Source organism: Panthera tigris, chromosome D3 (genome assembly GCF_018350195.1).
Source record: "Panthera tigris isolate Pti1 chromosome D3, P.tigris_Pti1_mat1.1, whole genome shotgun sequence".
NCBI lineage: Eukaryota > Metazoa > Chordata > Mammalia > Carnivora > Felidae > Panthera > Panthera tigris.
The window spans coordinates 80,343,955-80,366,870 of record NC_056671.1 but is presented as its reverse complement, the minus strand read 5'-3'; the positions used below and the strand labels follow the sequence as shown (position 1 = coordinate 80,366,870).

Below are 22,916 nucleotides of genomic sequence, written 5' to 3'. Positions count from 1 at the left end.
TTTTCTGTGTAATTAACAAAGCGGTGGGGGCCTGGAGGGGCATTGGGGAAAAGATTTAAAAATGGAAAGTTCCAGTTCAAAGGGGGTGCTCTGGGAGAGCCAAGAAACGCTGGAGGGGCTGAAAAGGAATTACATGGTTATCTGGAGTAACATGGGTCTTTTATCTGAGGAATAGGACTTAAAACCATAAAGTTCCTTTGGCTGATGTGTTAACTTACCACTAATGAATATTATTTATGAGTGATAAGTGGGACACATCCAGGGAAGGTGTCCGTTAATTTTTCATAAAACCATCTCTGCGTTACTGAAATATGGCTTTCATTCCATTTGGAACGTAGTCCTACGTAGCTGTTGTGTGGATTCCCAAGCAGGAATAGGTAGTTGAGACTTCAGGAACCATACCTGGGATTCTCGTTTTCTGGGGCCTTGATGGTTTGGGAAGTTGTTTCTTCTCTTCCTCCTCCTTCTCCTTCTTCTAATGTTTATATATCTTTGAGAGAGAGAGAGACAGTGTGCAAGCCAGGGAGGGGCAGAGAGAGACAGAGACAGACTCCGAGGCGGGCTCCAGGCTCCGAGCTGCCAGCACAGAGCCCGAGGCAGGGCTCGAACCCATGAGCCCCGAGATCATGACCTGAGCCAAAGTCTGACGCTTAACTGAGTGAGCCACCCAGGCGCCCCTGGGCAGTTGTTTCTTCTGCTGTCTAGAATATCAAGCAGCTTCCTAACTTCTCTCTCTATTAGGACAGTTACTTCCAGGGTTCTTCTTGTGAAGCCAGCTAGCTCTCGGGTTCATGCCGCCATTTGCACCTGAAACAGATAGAATGGCAACTCTGAGACTCTCAATGAGAATCAGAAAGCCCTAGTAGCCTGTGTGTCTCCCAGTCTCCCCATTACATCACCCTTTCCATCCTCTCTGCTTTGGACGCACAAACACAAAAGAATCCCGGAATCTACAAGTTATGTAAACTTAGATCCCGAGAAAGCCTTCAGAGGACTTGTGGGGGGAGCTTCCTCTTCCTGTCACTAATGAGACTCTTGAAACCTGGAAGGATGACTCCGTTGACAGAAAAGAGAGAGCCTGGGACACCCAGAGGCCACAGCTTGCCCACTGCATGGATTGTGATGTGACCAAGGATAGCGTGATGAGCTTCTGAGCCAGCACATGGCTCTGCTTGGGCTTTTTTGCCTTTGAAAGAGTGTCTTTCATTGTCAAACATTAAACCTAGGAATTCGTACTTTCTTATCAAAGGTCTTATAGATTTGGGGCGTCTGGGTGGCTCAGTGGGTTAAGCGTCTGACTCTTGATTTCAGCTCAGGTCCTGATCTCAGGGTTCATGTGCTCAAGCCCCACATCCGCCTCCACGCTGACATCCATCCTCACACATTGTAGTTACAATGTTTTTCTTGTGACAAGAACTTTTAAAATCTTTGAAAGTTGCCTTAGTACCTTTCAAGTATGCAATATGGTGTTATTCACGGCAGTCGCCATGCTGTGCCCTATACCCCAGGATTGATTTATTTTATGTCTGGAAGTTTGTACAAAAGGTCTCACAGACATGATGACAGTGAAATTATAATTTTTTAACATCTGAAATTATCCTTGGGGCACCTTGGGTGGCTCAGTCGGTTAGGCGTCCGGCTCTCGACTTCGGCTCAGGTCGTGATCTCACTGTTCGTGGATTCTAGCCCTGCGTCCGGCTCTATGCTGACCGTGCAGAGCCTGCTTGGGATTCTCTCTCTTCCTCTCTGTCTGCCCCTCCCCTGCTTGTGCTCTGTCTCTCTCAAAATAAATAAATAAAACATGAAAAAAATCATCCTTAATACAACTATCTTCTCCAAGTGATGTACTAAGTTAGTAAAACTTACCGGTTTGAATCTATAACCCATCCACCATAAACTTATGCCCAGAGTCAGACATCTCTCAAAACCCTCCAGGTGTGAGTGTGTGTGAAATAACCCTCATTTTTTTTTTCAGTTTTTCAGGTTGTTTTAGTAGGTGAGGATTACCTCAAAAGGCATTTAAATGATGTTTCAAGTTTAAACGGAAATGAAAAGCATACAAAGTTGTAAGACTTAAGAATTTCAAGAATTTGGCAGAGGTGGAAACTCACAGGGAAAAAAAAAAAAAACAAAAACATGACATCTGGACATTTTTGTTCTGCTCTTTAATCCGCCGCATGTCCCCCTCCGGTCGTCCCGTCACTACCAAGCCAGTATTTAACCTCACAAGGGTTAACTGAGCTTGTGGTTCAAGCACCTGGCTCAGACTCCAGCCGGGGCCACGGGCGTGGTGTCCAGTCAGACTGCCATGGTCAGGGGGCAGCGAGGACACCTGCATGACCTTGTACCATCTGCAGGGTTCAGTCCGGCCCAGATTCTCCCATAGCGTCCATGACCAGGGTCCCTTCAGCCACCAGGATGTGGGCTGGAAGGGCCCCGCGCAGCTAAGGCCAAGCCCTTCCCGTGAATGCAGAGGCCAGCGTGAAGTCTTCTTCCCATCCGAGAGGGTGGGGATTGCCACCTTCCAAAAAACACAGAGCAGGCCTGTCCTGGAAGGGGACAGACAGGGGGAGACCCAGAACAACAACAACAAAAAAGTCAGAGCCTAGGAGTGAACTTTAGGAAGACAAGGAGGGAGTGGGGAAAGCGAGGCAGAACACAGACATTGGAGAAGAAGAGGGGTCTGGGGTGTGAGAGAAGCAGTCAGGGTTGGAGTCTGTCTGAGTCTGGAGCTGGCTTGTGAGGTGCCAGGGGACTGGCTCGGGCCAGCCTTCTCTGCACCTCACTGCTGAGTAAACCTCCCAGCAGGATGGAAAGGGTCCTGTGCCAGGGATGGAGCTGAGCTCAGAGCCCCGGGTACAAAAGTGACAGACCCGGGGATTTGGCCTCTGCTGGTCTGTCCTTAATTTGGAGAAATGGAGGCATTGAACACACGTCCTCTCCTACAACTCCTGACATTTTAAAGAAAGTGTTTTTGGGGGCGCCTGGGTGGCGCAGTCGGTTAAGCATCCGACTTCAGCTCAGGTCATGATCTCGCAGTTCGTGAGTTCGAGCCCCGCTCGGGCTCTGTGCTGACAGCTCGGAGCCCGGAGCCTGCTTCGGATTCTGTGTCTCCCTTGCTCTCTGCCCCTCCCTGGCTCATGCTGTGTCTCTCCCTGTCTCTCAAAAATGAATAAGCATGAAAAAAAAAATTTAAAGAACATGTTTCTGGCTTGCTTGGCCCGACTGCAGCAATAATCCCAAACTTGCCCCACAAACTAGCCTTCCAGATACAAACCGAAGCAAACATTAAAGGATTAAACACCCATCAAGCAGATGCGTTCTTGCAAAATGCTCTGTGGGCAGGTTGCTAGGAATTTAAAGGTCTCTGGCTTTGTTAAATTATGAAAAACTTCCAAATGGAAGTCAGCAGAGCAAACTGTTACAGTCATGAGACTTGTAGGTGATGCCTGTTGGCTTGGCCGGATGGCAGCCTGCTGAGCGGGGTCAGGTCGGTGTGGCCCCGGGGGCCCCCACGCGCCTCCCTCACCCCTCGCTCTGCTCGCCTGCCTGCCGGGGACACAGTTGCTTTGGTGGGAACCGCTGAACAGGACCCTGGGAAGGACTGAAATCCAGCCACCACTGTGGAGGCTGTCGGGCCACCTATTTTAATATCCTAAATAGGCTTCAAGTTGGATTTGCTTTTGCGTCTCCAGGAAATTTTGCCTCCTTCGCATTCCAGAATTCCCTTGTGAAGCAGCCTCGTGAATAGGAGGGCCTTTCCTGAATACCGTGGAAGGAATTTCTCCTTCGGGATGCCTGCCTCTGTCTTCACAGCATTTTTAAATGCTCTCGAGGTGGCGTGGGCAGCAGCAGGCCACCAGGGCCAAACCACAGACTGGGGAGTCACAGAGCGTCACCTGCGTTCCCGCGGGATCTGGCTCCGCAGAGCGCCCGGGGCAGGTGTTCAGGGGTCCGTCCTGGAGACGCGTGTGCTTTCTCCCTCATCCCGGGGCTTCTTTTCTGTTGCTGCGGCCCTGCTCGCTCTGACCTGCCCCTGGCCGCACCGCCAGGCCCACTTAGGACCTGCCACAGTAGGGCCACCAGCTCCCACCTTGATTCCGTGTCCCAAGATGCCATCCTCCTTCTCTTCCTTTATGCGGATTCCGGGTTCAGCTCCTGTCCCCTCCGGCCCATCTTCAAGGCCCCCCGATGCACTCATCGAGCCTTCCCCGTGACTCCTCAGGACTTGTTGTCTAACCTCTCCTACTTACCCCTCGTGTCCCCCAGGCCTCGATCTCCTTCTTGTCCGTCTCTCGGGGGAGAGGCAGAGCGTGGTTGAGAAAGCACATGCCTGGGAGTTGCAGAGGCCTCGATTCGAAGTGCACCTTTGCCACAGTGCGCTGTGTGACCTTGGGCAAGCGGTGTGACCTCTCTGGCCCCAGTCTGTTCTGTATAATGTCATTTGTAAGAGCCACCCCATGGGGTTTGGCACAACGGTCAGTTCTCTCTCCTCATCCCAGAAGTAGACGCTAAATAAACACTCCATCAGGGCTGTGACTGAGGTTGGATTGATTGATGCAGATATGTCCAAAAGAGAGATCAAAGCCAGAGGACCCAGGGCCACACTCGTGAAAGCAGACCCAGACAGGGCTAGCGAGAGCCATCCAAAGTTTGCACTAATTTTGTTATGAGAAGCATGTTGCATGGGGATCCAAGATTCATGCACTTGGCCAAGGGCTTCTTCCCTCAGTGGAAATAAAACTTTGCTAGACCCACAGTCCCGCCTGAAGGCTCCAGCAGCCCGAATCTGAGTTTCTCCTTCTGTCCTTAGCAGGCAACAGTATTTCCAGTGAGACGGTGCTGTCTCTCTGAGTCGTCCCACTGGAAGAGTGTTTGTTGGGTGTTTGATTTGGGCAAGGTGCTGTATTGGGTTTAAAGGAGCTCGTGGTCGTACAGACCTTCACCGTGGCCGCTCGCCTTCCCCCTGTGCACTGAGCGCAGTGCCGGGCATAGAGCAGGTGCTCGGTGCATATTTGCACCATGAAATCCCACTCGAGCCGACCTGCTCCAGGGTGTTGGCGATGACAGGAGCCGGCAAGGCCGTGCACGGCGACACAGGCACTGACCGCTGACCTGCCAGCTCGGCCGGTGAAGTCCCGGCCTGACCCCTTGCCCGAGGAGCGGTCGGTGGGCGTAAGGCCCAGGGGTTTGGCTCAGCTCCCATCCTGGGTCCAGCCAGCAAATACTTGGGCGCCTTCTGCGAGCAGGTCCCCCGGGCTCCTCGCTGCCAGCCAAAACGGTGTCCAAGCATGTGATGGGAAGTGACCAAGCTCCCCCGGGGCACAGCTTCGGTCCTTGTACTTGCTACAGACTGAGAACATAGGACCCGCACCGTCAGGGGCAGGTCTGGTCCTAGACACATGTCTGAGCCTGTCAGCGAGACGAGGACCCTGGAGCCAGTGCAGCATGGGGCTTCCAGAAAAGATGCCCGCTGCTGACTTCTTAGCCAGTCCTGAAGCCAGACCGGGCCCGACTGGAGGCTGGCGGTGCCCCGCGGAGCTCCCGCGAACTCATTCTGCTTTGCTCTTTTCACTCCGACGTGCCCCTCAGGTCCAAGGCTACTTTCAGCAAGTTCCTATCAGGAAATGCGGGTTCTTTGTACTCCCTACCACCACCAACCTCAGTCAACACTTGCTGATTTAAACAAGTGAGCATCAGACATTCGGCCCTCAACTCCGGCCCTCCACGTTTCATAAATGGACCCTCTGCCCCCCCCAGCAGCAGTGTCTTGATGAGAGCAATTAGGCCGAGCTGCAGAACTCAACAAGCATCTGCTTTCGGTTCCCCTTTTTGACATATTTTCATGAATTAACTCTTGCAGTGGCAGGGAGAAGGGTCGGCACCTTGGCCGCGCCTCGCGTCCACGGGCCACGTGGCAGGCGCTACATGCTTGGCCCAGACGTGACCTACAGGGAGCACACACTCACCTGCCACCAAGTGCGCGGTGATGAAGGTCGTGCTCGTTCGCCACGGCAGGTCCAGACTCTGGTGAGGGAGCAGGGAAGAGAGCCCCTGCCCGGTGGCTCCAGAACCCAAGGGGGAACAGTTGGTGGATATATTCCAAATGCTAGTCTGCCCAAGGAATCCCCAGCCCACGTCAGGCAACGGAGAGTCTTACACGGAGGAGAAGCAAAGCTTCCCAACCACTCCCCACTCTGACACGGCCAGTTCTAATTAAAATTAGCCTGAGAGAGTGGCGCCTGGGTAGCTCGGTTGATTAGGCGTCCGACTCTTGGTTTCGGCTCAGGTCATGATGCCGGGGTCGTGGGATCGAGCCCTGCGCCGGGCTCCTTGCTGAGCGTAGTCCCTGCTTGGGATTCTCTCTCTCCCTCTGCCCCTCTCCCTGCCCTTGCTCACTCTCTCTCTCTCTCTCTCAAATAAAAATAAAAATAAAAATGGTGTGAGAGGCAGAGAGTTCTGTGGGACAAATACCTGGATGTTGGCTGTGGGGAACAGAGATGGGAAGCACACAGGCCATCAGACCCACAGCAGCTACCTACCGTGCTGGAGAAAGGAAGGCAGGGAAAGAGGAGGGAGCCGACAGCAGGAGGCTCCAAGGCCACAGGTGGATTTGGGAAAAAGGAGGGCTGTGGAGGCCAGAGTGTGGCACAGACCGTCCACACTGAAAGGAACCAGGCCAGGGGCTTATGGTAGTTGGGGTAACAGCTTCTGACATGTGTCAGGACATCCCAAGTCACATCCGAGGAGATGCAGGAGGAAAGACGGAGGAGATCATTAGCTGTGGAAGCCCAGGGGGATAGACTGCAGATGGCCTACCAGGAAATTTCCAGATAAGGGAAACCTAGGGCCCGGAGTCGCTCATCCAGATCAGCACCAACCATCCCGACATCTCATCCAGAACAGTTTTCACCGCCTCACTACCTCCCACGTGTATAAAAATTCATAAAAAGGAGGATAACAATTGTGCAGAGTTTTTAACCAAAGGAGCCCCACCTCCCACACACCTGTGAAGCCAGGGTTACCGAACAGTGAGTGTTTCTGTTGGATTCCATGTGGCATAAAAATAGTCCAGTCCCCTTCCTTGTGTAGTGTGGGAAATGTAATTAAGGTTTTTTTATATATATAATCGACATTTCATAGAATTCAACTTAAAGTGATTCACCTGTTGGTTTCTGGTATATTCACAAAGTTGTACAACTATCACCGTTATGCCACTCCAGAGATTTTTATCGCTCCAGGAAAAAAAACAAAAAGGCCTATACCCCTCAACAGCTGTTCTTCATTCTCCTCTATCCCCAGCCCCTGGCAACCACGAATCTGCTTCTGTCCTCATGGATTTGCCTACTGTGGACATTTCATATAAACGGCACCCTACGGCACCTGACCATTTATGCCTGGCTTCTTTCAAACTTTCTTTTAACGTTTATTTATTTTTGAGAGAGAGACAGAGAGACAGGGCACGAACCGGGGAGAGGCAGAGAGAGAGAGGGAGACACAGAATTCAAAGCAGGCTCCAGGCTCCTAGCTGTCAGCACCGAGCCTGTCGCAGGGCTCAAACTCACAAACTGCGAGATCATGACCTGAGCTGAAGTCAGACGCTTAACCAGCTGACCCACCCAGGCGCCCCGATTTATGCCTGGCTTCTTTCGCAGAGTGTAATGTTTTCAAGGTTCATCCATGTTGTAGCTGAATCAATGATACGTTCCTCTTTGTGGCTGAATAATATTCTTTTGGACGATGTTCCACCTTTGGTTTATGTGTTCGTCAGTTGGTAGACACTTGGGTTGTTTTCACTTGAGCTATCCTGCCTAATGCTGATGCAAGTATTTAGGTACGAGTTTTTGCGTGAACGTGTACTTTTAATTACCTTGGGTATACGTCTAGGAGTGGGATTGCCGGATCCCACGGTAACTGTTCAACTTTGGGAGGAACCACCGCTGTTTCTCCCAGTGGCTACACCACTTTCTGTTTCAGCAGTGGGTGAGGCCCCAGTTTCTCTTCCTCCTCACCAACACTTGTTACTGTCCATTTTTTACATCATAGCCATGCTAATGGGTGTGAAGTGATATCTCATTTGTGGTTTTGATTTGCATTTCCCTGATGATTCAGGATATTGAACACCTTTTCTGGAGTCTGTCGGCCATCTGTAGACCTTCTTTAGTGAAATGTCTATTCACGTCTTTGCTGGTTTTCTAAATGGGCTATTTGTCTCCTTGCTGTTGAGTTGTAATAATCATACTTTTTTTTTGCTTGGCGTACTTTCATACCCTACACAATATGGTAAAGTGATATTTTCCCCCCGCAGTGAAAATAGTATAGGCCCAAAGCAAAAAAGGGGCCAGGTGCCAGAAAATGCAGGGCGCTCAGAGACTTCTAGCCAAAGAGGGCAGTGGAATGAGGAAGGTAAGGAAGAAAAATGAAGAACTTTCTTTTAAAGCCAAAATGCTGCAAGGCAGATTACTATGGCCTCTGCTCCGGTAGGGTCCTGCAGAAGGCACCCTTCTTGGGGACTAGGCGGGCTCGGCTAACAGTGAGGACAACAGCAAAGTGTCTCTTCTCTCTTCCCCGGAGCACTTCAGGATAAATGCGTCTACACACACACAAAGTGCTTTGGATGTATCGAGAAAACGCTCGTGCCCATTAAGGCTACTGTTAATGCAGGAGAATATATGTATGTATACACACACACACACACACACACACACACACACACACAGAAGATCGAGTGAGACTTACAGGGCAGGGCCTGTGTCTTATTTGGCTTCTAGACCCCTCAGCACCTTACAAAAATGTTTGCTTTGTGAATGAATAAGCAGCCTGAAGATGAGATTTCCAGTTCTAGTGTAGACATGGCCTTTAATCTCCCCCCTTTTGGTGTACTATGCAAACACAATGAACCAACCGGCAGGATTATTAACATATATTTAGCGCATTTCGCTCTAGAGGCATTGCCTTGCCCGTCTCCACCTACAGTCTTCTGAAGTCCTGAGCTGTTCGCACCTCCTGGTAGGAGGGACCTAAGCCCACAGGTGGCTGGGTACCCTCTCCCTGCAGAATTTGCATAGCTGGTACCCGGGGGTTTGTCTGTGTGCCTCACTCCTGATAGCATCTCCTACCCCAGCCCGGATGGCAGGTAGGCGAGCGGAACCTGGGCGACCCGACGAACGGCGAGCTCCCGTCTCCTCCAGCAGGTGGACATACCAGGCATCCCGGAACCTGGCTCCGTGGCTACAGGATCCCCAGCACATCAGACTCCTTTGCAAATTATTTTCATTCTGTGCCCTGCTCAGGAAACAAGGAACCTTTTGGGCTTCTCATTTTCTGCCCTCCCTAGTTCCTGAGGGCCCCTGCCTGATTTGCATCCTCAGCTCAATTTGCATCACAAAATACACCAAAACTGCCCTAGACCAACTTGGGGAGGCGGGCAAGTTTTGTTTTTTGTTTTGTTTGGGTTTTTCATCTCCTGCCATTTCTCTAGCAGGTTTCTAGTTACGTCCACATGACACTTAGATTAGGTTTCATTTTTATGGCGTTGGCCTGGGATTCAGCCGGCCCCTCCTCCCTGACACAGGGTCTCTCCAAGATCAAGCCCCACTCACTGCAGATGGCTTTGGGGGGGCTGCAAGCCTGGGAGATGGAGTCACTGCATGAGTCGTGCTTGAGTTTCTCAAGCAGACAGCTGTGTGTCCTTCAGCTCTGTGCTCCATGGTGGTTGGGTGTTTTGTTCCCTTTCCTTTTCCCCCAAACCCGGAATGAATATTTTGGGAGTCAAGGCGGGTGAGGGAGGAAGAGCTATAGGGGACCGAAGCTGGCCACTGCCAAAGCAGCTCTGATCTGGAGACGGAACCCTCAAGACTCATTCAGCACAAAGTGGCTGCAGAGGAAATCCTGCCGAGCCCATGATAAGGGGGAAATGGAGTCACTTCCTCACCAGCTGCTTTATTCAGGTAGAAAAAGTCCTCACTTCCTCGCGTGTGCTCTGCGGGCCACCACTCACAGAACCCCGGGACAGCTTGCTTCCCCTTTTGATCGCAGCCAAAGTTGGAGTCCAGAGAATGACCGCCTCCTTGGCTTCAGGGAGAGCTCTCGTGTCTGCTGTGCTCCCCGCCCCCCCTCGCTTCCTTCTTTCTCTTTGTCCCACCATCTTCACTCTCGCCTCGCGATGGCTCTGCGGACTGAATCGGGAATCGGGAATCGGGAACGAGCTCATACCACTTAGTGGAATGCAAGCTTGTTACCGCGGGGGGTTTTATGTTCTCCTAGATGTCCACCAACAGCTCGGGACCTTTGAGCATCCCCCCTCCAATCCTGTACAACAGGCCCCAACCTGCCTCTCTTGCCAGCGTCCAGGATTATTGCTTCTTTACCTCCAGGCAGCATTTCCAAAGCGTGCCTTCGTAACACAGCAGGAATCTCCCTGACAGAGGAATCAATGGTCAAATGAGTTTGGAGAATGCTGCACACCTTATCCCTGTCTTGGAGACTCAAGGCACACAGCTAGGGATGTTATTCAAAATATTTAACGACCGATAATGGAACAGACGCGGACCAGTCAGATCCAATGCTGACTTAGGGTCTGGTTGAACATCACCCCTCACAGGATGATGCCAGATACTGTTGTGGGGCCTGGGGGGGCGGGGGGAAGCACTGGATTTTGTTTCAGCCTGCCATTTGTTAGTTCTTTGAACACCGCCCTTTTAAAAATATCATCTATTAAGATACGTTTGGAAAACCTGCTCTACAGTGAAAGAAACCCATTACTTCAGTTCCAGAAACATTTGCTGAGCGCTTAATAGATGACAGACAGAGGCTCCAGGGATCCAAAGATAAAGAAGATGTGGTCCCTGCACCTCCAGGTGCTAATGGTTGAATGGGGGAAGACAGACATGTAAATAGATCGTCCTCAGATTATCCAGTGAACCAGGAATAGTTGAGGATTATTTAGCTCAACCTAGGGGATTAGAGGAAATGATTGCACTGAATCCTTGAATGAACCAAAGGTAGTTTACAAGGCAGAAGCGGAGCAGAAGAGCTAGGCTGGGGTCAGAATATCGAGAGCCTCAGGTGCATGGTAAGGATTTTAGACCTAAGCGTGAATGTGACAGGTTTGATTCTGAATAGATCATTCTGGGGGCAAAACAGAGAGGAGACAGAAGAGCAGAGCACAAGGCTGGCGCCGAGAGACCAGATGGGAAATGATAACGGTAATCCTGGGGAGAGAAAGTAATGAGGATAGAGAAGTGTGTAGGTGGTCAAATTGGTGGTGCATATACTGGCCCTGTCTGATCCCCTGGACCTTACCACTAGTTTGGGGCTCCTAGCTTGGCCTCCAGCGATGAGATACGGCATGTACAGCTCTTCCTGCGAGGGCTTTCTCTGGCTTCTAGAACCCACCTGTCTGTGTACACAACTGGCCTAAAGTGCTGGGGTATTGACTCCTTCACTGGAGCAATCCTCAGCCAGTGAATGGAAGGAGACGGCGTACAAATACCCCAGCTCCCTCGCCCATTAGTGGGATATGTTCTGCCCCCAGTTTTCCCGGCAGGATTAAGCTTCCAGGGCCAATAGCAGTTACCTGCTTGATAAGGTAATTTCATGGCTGCTTTCCCACTCCCCTTCTAGTTTTCTGGGATCGTCTCCCAGATAAACTGCCAACACTCAAATCTTCTTCTTGAGGAAGACTTCTTGGGAAGTCTGCTTCTTGGGGAACCCAGCCTCAGACTGTGGGCTTCACCAATGAATTGGTGAGGGGGTGAGAAGGAGGAAAACCTCTAGGGGACACTGAGAGGGTAGGTTTACTTGAAGCACAGGCATGCAGAAGGCAGGAAAAGAGACAGGCTTGCTTGAGGGGGCTGTGATAATTCCAGTTGGGGACAGGCTAGGTTGCATTGTTACTTCTAGTGGGGCATCACAGAAGGCCACTGGAATAGGAATCTGCTAGGCCGAGGAGTAGGTGGGTCTGGGTATAAAGATTTCTGAGACAGCATCAGAGGGATGGTATTTAAGAGCATGACAGTGGGGACGCCTGTGTGGCTCAGTTGGTTAAGTGTCAGACTCCTGATCTCAGCTCAGGTCATGATCTCACCGTTTGTGGGTTCTGCACTGATGGCACAGAGTCTTCTTGGGATTCTGTCTGTCTGTCTGTCTCTCTCTCTGTCTGTCTCTCTCTCTCCCTCCCCGACTCGTGCTCTCTCTCTCTCTCAAAATAAATAAATAAACTTAAAAAAAAAAAAAAAAAAAAAGACCGTGAGAGTGAAGGAGATTAGTCAAAGAGAGAAGATAGTCCAGACCGAAGCCCAGGGAGCACTGAGTACCTATCAGGGTAGGCAGAGGAGGAGGTGCCCATGAAGAATCATGGCAGAGAGGAAATTCTCCAGGATGCAAAGATTTTCAGTGGTCTCTGTGTCCAGAGTGTGAAAGTACTCAGTAGATGCAACCTGAGAATCATCCAGTGGATTTAGCCACAGGGAGGGTATTGATGGACTCTGGAGGGTGTTTTCAGAGGCACAATGAGGGAAGCAGCCAGGCTGAGTGGATTAAAAATGTGGGCAAGAAGGCAGCAAATGAGGGTGGGTTTAGTTGCTTATCCAGGAAGGCCAGGAGAGAGAAGATTATGGTTAAAGTAGAACAGCGTCAGCCTGGGCATTTTGAGGAGATCTGAATGTTTATATGCCAAGGAAAAAGAGACAGAAGTAATGATGGGGGTGAAATTGTAGTTGAGAGCATGGACAGTAGATGGAGAAAGGTTCCAAAAACCATGGGAAACATTGGAATCAGGGTGCAGCGTGGGAAAGCACAGGGAAGGACAGATAGGGTTGTAATCAGTGGGTGGGCCAGGACAGGAAGCCTTGGTAATTCTTGCCCAGCGGCCCCAATTTTCTAGGAGAAGAAGAGGTGAACATCAGTTGCTAAGAGGTAAGAACACTTAAGAAAAGTGGTAGCTATTCAGAATGGTCATGGAAAGGAACAGAGAAAAGATCTGACCCAGGGTAAAGGAGGGCTGAGTGGTTTCAAGAACTCACTGAGTCTGGGAGCACCTGAGTGGCTCAGTCGGTTAAGAGGCCAACTTCAGCTCAGTTCTTGATCTCATGGTTTGTGAGTTTGAGCCCTGAGTCAGGCTCTGTGCTGATAGCTCAGAGCCTGGAGCTTGCTTCGGATTCTGTATCTCCCTCTCTCTCTGCCCCTCCCCATATCACGTTCTGTCTCTCTCTCAAAAGTAAATCAATATTTTTAAAAATTAAAAAAAAAAAAAAAAACTCACCGAGTCTGAAGACCGTGAATTTAGAGCAGCAGTGGTCTGCATTGTTGGGTAACTTACTTCAGGAACACTTGGAAGGGGTGAGGCTGCTGTGGAATGGAGTCAGGGTTGGACACAGAGGAAGGTCGGGGATGGGAGGAAGCATGTTGAAGGAGGCAGGGAAGAGGTGCTCCGGGAGGCAGATGAACCCACTGCTGGCCAATGTTCTGACCCGTTAAGCGCAGGAGATAATAAACCCAGCTTCTACCCTCCTCCACCGCCTCGTATCTGCTTACCAGTGCATACGGTAAGTAATCTACTGTATCTGTCTAGGTTTCATTTGCCTCATCTACAAACAAAAGGGCTGATGTCTTTACTTGGCATTGTTATACCAGTGCAGATCTGAACTTCCTTGGAGGTTCCTTTCAACTCAAGGTTTTGCCATTACTAGGGTTCACCTTTTTCTTTTCCTTTTCCTTCCCTAACTTGCAGGCTGTCATGAAGAAGGGTGTCCCCTGGAGACAACATTATAAAGCCATGAAAAATAGAAACTATCAAAGACATTCTATAGCAGTGTTCGATTTCCTGTCGGCACTATCTGATTTCCTTTTTACTTTCCTCTTACTGCTGACAGGACCGTCTGCTCTGTGCAGGATACAAAATGGCAGCATGCTTTGGTTTCATTGACTTCAGATGTGCACATAAAGACATCATCCCTCACTGGATTGGAAGCTTGTTGAGGGCAGGACGACTTTCCCCCTTAGGATCGCCCATGACCATAGAATGTCTATATCCACAGTCAGCTCAAAGACTGTGGGATGTAGCTGAATTTCTAATTTGTTCATATCCAACCAGGCCATATTAAATTTTCCCTGAGGCACCTGGCTGGCTCAGTCGGCAGAGCACATGACTTTTGATCTCGGGGTCATGAGTTCGAGCCCCACGCTGCATGTGGAGATTACTTAAAAATAAAATCTTAAAAAAAAATTTTTTTCCAGTGTTTAAGGAGATCTGCAAACCACCACGAGTCAGGCCCGAACTTGCAGACGTTGGTTTAGCTGTTACTTGTTTCACTCCAAACTATGTTGGGAACATCTTTCCTTGCCAGTAAATACAGAGTTCAATTTTTAATGGCTGAACATTATTCCATTGTATGGATGTGCCATAAGTTTACCTAACCAATCATATTTTCAGACATTTCAGTTCTTTTTACGTTTTACCTGTCATAACCAACCTGTGCATTTTATTATTTTTTAAAGATGAATAGCTAGGGGTAGGATTCATAACAAAAGGATAATATTTTTAAAACTTCTGATATGCATTGCCAACTACAAATACAATTATCTTTACCTGGGGGGTCCATCAATCGTGTAAGACTATCCGGGGCTCCCACCCCCAGCCCCCACCCCACCCTCTTCAGTAGAACTGTGTTTTTTTCGGTTTTTGCCAATCTGACTCCTCTGTATCTTAATATCATTTTATTTGGAATCAGATTTAAATGAAACGTCTTGAAGGGTACTGGAGGGAAAAGGAAAATTTGGAGAGTTGCCTCAAGGGAAGGGTGGGTGTGAGAGAGACGGAGAGACAGAGAGATGGAGAGAGATAAAGAATCAGGTGGGAGAGGTCCCATGACCCCACGACCAGTCAAAATGCAGGAGGGCTGAGGACACTTTTGCGGTCCCCTTGCTTGGAGTCTTGAGTATGATCTGCTCCTGCCCACACCCTCCTGGCTTACTTCCAACTGTGCAGCAGGGGTCTGGGGTCGGAAGTCTGGCCTTCCGCCCTGGTGGGCCAGCTCTGGGTGGAGCTCAGACTCAGACCATCTGTGGCCTCTGAATTTGAAGCTGGTGGAGAAGCGGTCTACAAAAGAGCACCCAGAGCTGGGACCCTGCTCGTGTCCTCTCTGAGGGGAGGGTCAACTGAAGGAGAAAGGCTACTCACCTCGGAACCTGCCACACACATCTCTGAAATCTGGCGGTGCCCCCGCCCCAGTCCGGACCTGAGCAACAGTTGTTGTGGTGACCCCGAAGTGCACAGACGGAGACTTTGTCCACATCACGTGACGATGCCTCAGGTTTTCTTTTTCCCTCTTTGTTGCTTTTAATACATAAAATGAGCATGTGTTTATTTAAAACAGCTTTCAACCTTAAACAAATAATGACAGACTGTTCAAACAGACTTCGGAAATCGCCCTAATCAGGATGTTTGAAAAAGCAAGAAGACTTTCTATAAAAGTAGCTTGTGGGACCTTCAGTCCTGAAAGTATGGGTCTGCTTTGCCCTTTGCAATCGGAGGTGGGCAAACCTTGGGGGCCGGATCCAGTCGTGGGGGTCAAATGATGCCCCCCAGCCCCACACCCTGACCTAATAATTTCTGAGGAAGTATAGAGGGCCAGCGTATTATCACCTCCCATCTTTGACCGGAACACGTCATGTGCCTATTTGTACATTTTAACTCCTTACTTCTATAGAGATGACCAAGCATCTCCGGAACCAAAAGCTGACTCCTTGGAGGGAGCTAGTAGATTGCTCCTGTGAAATGGCGGGCTCAGTAGACACTCTGAAGGGCAGAGCAGGTTTGCAAGAGGGCAGACTAGCAAACAAGTTAATACGGCCACTTGTTCACATTCGAGGCCATGTTTGCAAGTGGCTTTGAGTCGCCTGTGTTAATCTTCACAACAACCAACTCTATGGGTGAAATAAATGAGGCCCGGGGCTGGATAATTTGTTCAAGGTCATAAGCAATAAAATGTCAAAACCGGGATTTCACCCAGACCTTCTCCCCTAAGTTGAGAGCCATTCCCAGTCACCTGGGGCTGAGTCAGCGACTCAGTGTTTATTCTTTGGGTCAAGAGATGCTACTGTGGCTCATCCCACTCTAGAAATTATGCATTTCTTTATAATGCACATCAGAAATGGCCCATTAGGTCCATTAGAAGCACGGTTATTTACACGAGGGGATGGTGGTCGGGAGAGGGAATCGTTCAGCCCCAGAGAGGTAGGGATATTTGGAGGGGCATTTCTTCTGCTCCCTGGTATCAGTAGCGTGCACCAGGCAAACAGGGAGAAGATGCCAGCCCCAGTTTGTCTCCGCTTCCCCCACATTCTCGGGATGGCTCTGCCGCCAGAAAGGTCAGAGAGCAAGGGGCTTAGTCTGTTTCATATTCTGCCAAGGAAAACCCCATTGGTAACTAGAGGAAGGCTGGACCCAACCATGGACCCTCTCCATGTCAAGCCACATTGTACACAGCCCAGGGCCGGGCCCTGAAGGCTGCCAGGCGTCATCTGGGAGGTTCCAGCCTGCCCATCCCTCAGCGAGAGCAGCATGGAAGGGTGGGCTGTTAGGTGTTTGCAGCTGTGTCTGTGGGATCCTGGGATGCACTTTACAAGAAGCAGAGTTTCTCCTGCTCATAAATCTGTCCTGACCCCTTCCTGCCCCATTTATCCCTGATTATATACAGGGAAGGTATGTTCCTTAACAAGCATTCGTGATCGTTACTTCAGCTTTGTGCTAAGAACACTAAACACGTATTTCATTTATGTCTCTTGCCTTGCTTTTCTAAGGCTCCAACTTAGAAAATGCCAACAATAGAGCAGAAAAGAAGAAAACCCTTGCGCCCTCTCCTGGTAGCAGTTAATCTAGTGCACCTGAAAGTACAGTGCACCCACTTGCTGGGGACCAGTCACTTGTCTAAGGCTAACTAACTCATCTTGTGTTAATCTGACCCAAGCTGTTGACACGCTAAATGGACCATTAGGTTTTCTGTGGTCCGTGATCAGAGTTTCTCCTAACCCTTCACCCACGTGAAGAATGGGCGGGTGATTCTTTATGGTGGGGACTGTCCTGTGCGTTATAAGATGGCGCACAGTGTCCCTGGCTTCTCCCCACTAGGTGCCAGGAGCACCCCTACCAAAAATGTCTCCAGACATTGCCTAATGTCCCCTGGGGAGCAAGATTACTCACTTGAGAACCACTGCCCTAAACCCTTCTCTGACTTCCGTGAATGGTGTTGCCGATCACTGGGCAACCAGGGAGGGAGTGGGAGTGCCTCATCACAAAACCTTTGTGCCTGTGGGGGGCGATTTTGATGACGGATCAACTGGGTTCACTTCTAGGAATCTGTCCCCCAAAAGCAACTGAACAAGTAGACAGGAACTTATGAACAAAAATGTATCATAATATCGTTTACGACCGCAAAAGTTTCAAATAGATAACCGGTTAAATCAAGTACAGCATATATGCAAAGGAATACTATACAGTCATGAAGAATAACCATGGAAATCTATATTTAATAACATGGGAATTTCCCCCCAATGATGCCTTAAACTCTCACCTTCAGGACTACTCCTAAGATTCCCAAAGGTTGTTACAAACAGAGGGAATAATTTCAAGTAGGCAGGGTAAGCATCTGGTGAAGCATTGGGCCAGAGACCAAACTCGAACCAGTGATTGAATTCAGAAAACTTCAAGTGCTAGTTGAACAAATACTCATAAACACCTACGTGTATCAAAACCATGAACGGCACTGGAGAGACAAAGCTGGTACCTGGTTCCTCCGTGCAGTATTTGCCCTTCACAGATAGAAACACTGAACATTGTCACAGGCACCTCCACCCGGCAAAGCCAGAAGCGTTGGCATGTTACCGTCTCACGTGATGAGATCGTGTGCTGTGATGCCACGTTATTGGGAGTAATGTGGAACTATGTCTTGTTCTCTTCATGTCTGAATAAATCACACCAAGCAAAAAGAATTTCTCTTACCGTTTTATACATTCAGATATATTAAGAGAGTTGTCCAAATACTCATTGGGTCCAACAAATGTCCCCCGACAAATCTGAGAAATGAGCATCGAGTGGTTGATCCAGTGTGAAACAATCCAGAGAATGTCGTTATGACGTACTGCAGACCCGACTTAGATGCAGCAATAGGAAGGGAAGATAGGAGTCGTCTTCTTTTCTCAGGGACCTGGGTCTGCAGTGACGCGTAACGAACTGACCAGAAGTGACCACGCGCTTTGCAACGTGCACAACTCGAGTTAAATGCAGGGTGGTGGTCATCCAGCCCGGCCTCTCCCGAAAGAAACCCCGTGACAATTTTTTTACCCAGGGAGAACTCTGTTACTTTGGAGCCTAGGCATGCCACCAAGGGAGGCCACCCTGTGTGTGTCCACCGCACCAGCATCCGGACAGATGCCGTCCGGATGGCTGTGAGCCGTAAGAGGACATCAGCAGACCGAAGAGCACCAGTGCGCCTCTGGGTTGGAATCCAGTCGCTGCCATTGATTAGACAAACCCCTTAGCCTCTGTGTTTCCTCCCTCCTCCCCCAGTTTTTCCCCCCTCTTCAGAACAGAAGTAAAATGACTCCATAATATTGGTATGAAGGATAAATCAAATGATGCATTTGAGACATTTATTACAAGTGCCTAGCATACAGCAAGCATTCAAGAAAGGAACAGACTCATACTCAGTGTTTCTCATTATTTTTAGGATTGGCCATGCTAGCTAAAATTGCAAAGCCTCCGATATTTGCTAACAGCCTTTGCCATTTTATTTTTCTCCTTAGCACTTAGGAATCTCGAATACACTCTAGGATACATTTATTTTGTTTACTGTCTGTGGCCCGCGACTAGATAAAAGCTTGGTGAAGTAGGAACCTTCAGTCTACATCACTCACTGCTGTGTCTCTGTGGTACCTGGCCCGTCAACAGGATCTCCACGACAACATCTCGAATGAAAGTAAAAAGAGTGGGTCTGAATCACCGCTCCGAAAGAGCGTTTTACTTTTCCCTACGCCCTTCTGAAGGTGCCCCGGTCCTCTGGCTGGATGCCACTCTCCCTGTAGGCTGGCACCCTGTGCTCTCTCTCTCTCTCTCTCTCTCTCTAATTCTGTTTCTTTTGTCTCCCCTTCTCTTCCCCGCAGGATGCCTTTGTGGAACTGTACGGCCCCAGCATGCAGCCTCTGTTTGATTTCTCCTGGCTGTCCCTGAAGGCCCTGCTCAGTCTGGCCCTGGTGGGGGCTTGCATCACCCTGGGTGCCTATCTGGGCCACAAGTGAAGTCAGAAGGCCTGCCACAAACAAATATGCAAAAGGTTCACTAAAGCAGTAGAAGTGTATGCATCGCCAGTGATGTACCATGAAACGAAGCCGTGGTCTCTTAAAAACAAAACCTAAAACAAAACAAAAACAGCTTTCGGGCTCAGCGTCGAATCAGCTATTTACTGCCAAAGGGAAATACCATTTATTTTTTACATTCTCAAGAAAAAAAAAAAAAAGATTTATTTATTTAAGACAGTCCCATTGAACCTCCTGTCTTTGGAAACCCTACCGCCAATTGCCAAGCCCCACCTGGGCAGCTCCACCTGGCTCTCCTGTGCCTATAAACACGGATTTGTTTTCCATGTTGTTGGCTGGACTGACTCACCATCTGAAGAGCAAACAAACTGACAAAGGACTTGACTGTTCCAGAAGCCGGCTGTTGGAAGTTAGGAAGAAGGTGTTCATTTTCCTTGCATCTCTTTGCCCTGGGGGCTGCGATATTAAGAGAGGGAAGGCGCTCGGCGAAGTCCATTCTTCCTGGCCCGAAGAACAACACACTTTGCATATGGTTCACATGGTACAGACCCAGTGGGGAGAAAACACTGGGGAACTTCAGATGGACTTGGTACCCACCAAGATTTCCACAGCGAAGGACAGTGATGGGGAAAATGCCGTTAAACCATAGGAAAGTATTTTTTTAAGCTACCAATTGTGCCGAGAAGCATTTTAGCAATTTATCCAATAGCATCCAGTACCTTAAGCCCTGATGTGCATATTCATACATTTTTGGATACACTCTCCCCCCCACCCCCAATACTGGCTCTGTCTGTGTATGAAACCGAATCCTCCCGAATGCGAGGAAGTGAACGTTTCGGTGACTTATCCAGAAGCATCAGGCCGCCACAAGTGCCTGCGTTTCCCTAAGAGGCCACAGTCTGAAGCCCTGCCTTGCCCCAGCTCGGAGGCCCCGTCCTGGAACTGAGCCTGGGCACTCGCTGGCCGGCTCCAAGGGTTTTAAACAGAGCAGTGTGGTCTCCGAATGTCTGGAAGCTGACAGAGCTCAGAATCCCACTGTCAAGAAAGAACAGTAGTCGGCCTGGGCCTGCGGCCCTGGGCCCTCCAGTCGGGCCCTTTTCCCTCGTGGAGCGTGCAACCTGGAAGCCGAGGCTCTTAAGACGTTGATCACCGTGGAGGGGAGGAAACAGAGGCACTGCGCCTTTCCCGGCAGAGGGAGGTGGCCATGCCGCCACCAAAAGGAAACCGGGGGAAGGAGACAGGTGCAGCGCGTGTGCGGAGTGGCCGCCGCGCATGCGTGCTGGCTGCGCAGTTGAAAGCCAGGCTTTAAATGACTTTGGGGAAGGTCGTAAATCCTAAAGAAAGCGTTGAAACGAGGTGTCATGGATTAACTGACCTGTGTCTATGGGATTACGATGTAAAACATTATCTTGTCATTGTAGTTTGGGGTTTTTTTGGAAACCTGACAGAGGGAGAAAAAAAAAAAAAAAGTTCCAGGTGTGGTATGTGGGAATTTATCTGTACCTCCTGGGGCATTAAAAAAGAAAAAAAGAAAAAAAAAAATGTCAGTGGTGAAAACTCTAGAGACGTAGTAAAGAAGTGAAATCTCCAGCTAATAAACTAGAAAATATTTTCTTCCAGTTTAGAATCGGCTTTGAGACATTTATGGAGTAAATGTGGCATTATTGCATTATATACCATTTATCTGTATTAACTTCGGAATGTACTATGTTCAATGTTTAATGCTGTGGTTGATGTTTTGAAAGCTGCTTTAAAGAAATACATGGCATCTCAGCATTTTTTAAAAATTGTATTTAGTTACGGCCTCTACACTATTTGTTAGCAAAAATTACCATCTTTCCATTTGGGGTTTTTGTCTCAATTCTTTAAAAGCATTTCTGATAAGGAGAGAGAATCCCTGGGTCTCAGCGACGTGAAAACCCCCTGGAGCGTGCTGGCCACTGAGGGAGATTGCTTCAACCTAGTTATGTGCGTTTCCACGTCAACAGAATTGTTTATTGTGAAGGACGTATCTCTTGTCCCTTTGACCTTGTTCCTTGAAGGTTTCTTAGTCCCTGGGCAAATCAGAATCTAACTCATATTAGTTAGGACGACATCCATGTTTGGTTAACCCCATGAGATTCATTCAGTTGAAAATCCAGATGGGAAATGACCAGGGGATTACATTCTGGCCACGCTGGTTTGATCTTTAGAGGGTTGCTCTACGTGGTCTGTTTTGACACAGATCCATCCAGAGCGCTCCTGCCCTCCTTCCACAGGGCCCGTCCCATGGCTGTCCTTCAGATTCTTCCTGAAATGCAGTGATGCCTGTGCGCCACCCTGAGAAAGCAGGAAACCCATGGTATGAAGCCAGACCTCCCTGGCAGGCCTCAGGGAACCGGATGATCAGACCTTTGAATGAGTCTAATTTTTAAGCGAAATACTATTTTCGGAAAGGTTTACATTGTCAAAAGCGATGAGTATGGAATATCAAATCCTGTGCTGCTATCCTACCAAGATCATTTTCGTGGAGTCAATTTGCAGTATGCTCCAAATAGCGAAATCCTTCAAGCTGCTTTCGAAGTTAACAGTGAAGAACATGGACATTTTTAATATAAGACTGTCTTTTGTTGTTGTTGTTGTTGTTGTTGTTGTTATTGTTCAAAGAGGATTTGAAGAGTATTCTAAAGATGTATATATATAAAAAAAAAAAAAGGTCATGGGGGCTAACTTCTGGCTGGTTTTCTTTTGCTGTGGGGTTTTGGTATCTGGTTTTAATGGTAAATGTGCCTGGCCACCTGCCCCCAAAACCGTATAGTATCGTGGCTTCACTTGCTCTAAGAGTAGTTGTTGCATTTTTCTTGTTCTTAAAAACATGTTAGAAGCAATGGACGTATATAAAAGCCTCAACTTGTCATTTTTTCTTCTTTCCTTCAATGCCTCCATTATTTCGCGATCAGACAACAGAGAACCGTTCCCACCTATCTTGTGTTGAAAAGGGATACACACCTGAATTACCGGTTTATATGTTGGCCAAGGTCAGGGTTAAAGAGAGCACATACATTTTCCGAATTGGGATCCAGGGCTCTAAAAAAAACAAAAACAAAAACAAAAACAAAAACACAAGGACAGGCGTGCCTGCGTGGCTTAGTTTGTTGAGCATCCGACTCTTGATTTCGGCTCAGGTCATGATCCTAGGGTCGGGGATCAAGCCCTACCTTGCACTCCATGCAGAGCATGGAGCCTGCTGAAGATTCTCTCTCTCTCCCCCTTCCTCTGCCCCTCTGCTCCTCTCCCCCACTGTGCTCTCTCTTTCTCTAAAAATTAAAAAAAAAAAACAACAAACACCACAGGGGGCACCTGGGTGGCTCAGTTCGTTGAGCATCCGACTTCAGCTTAGGTCGTGATCTCATGGTTCGCAAGTTTGAGCCCCGCATCGGGCTCTGTGTTGACAGCTCAGAGCCTGGAGCCTTCAGATTCTGTGTCCCCCTCTCTCTCTGCACTTCCTTCGCTCGCACTCTGTCTCTCTCTCTCTCTTTCTCTCTCTCTCAAAAATAAGTAAAACCATTAAAGAAACCCACACAAGGTGAAAAGCACCCAGGAACCACCTGGGTCCTCCTGAG

At 49.0% G+C, this 22,916-nt stretch overlaps 1 protein-coding gene across 2 annotated transcripts in view; it reads left to right on the top strand.

Moving 5' to 3' along the window:
- The window catches only part of BCL2 (BCL2 apoptosis regulator), a 176,849-nt gene extending 154,639 nt beyond the window's left edge, over positions 1-22,210 (top strand). For both annotated transcript variants that reach the window (XM_042962370.1, XM_042962369.1), the window contains one exon: positions 19,162-22,210. In XM_042962370.1, coding sequence (XP_042818304.1) covers positions 19,162-19,296 — 135 coding nt within the window. In that variant the 3' untranslated portion in view covers positions 19,297-22,210. The remainder of the gene's footprint in view (positions 1-19,161) is intronic.
- The last annotated feature ends 706 nt before the right edge of the window (positions 22,211-22,916 follow it).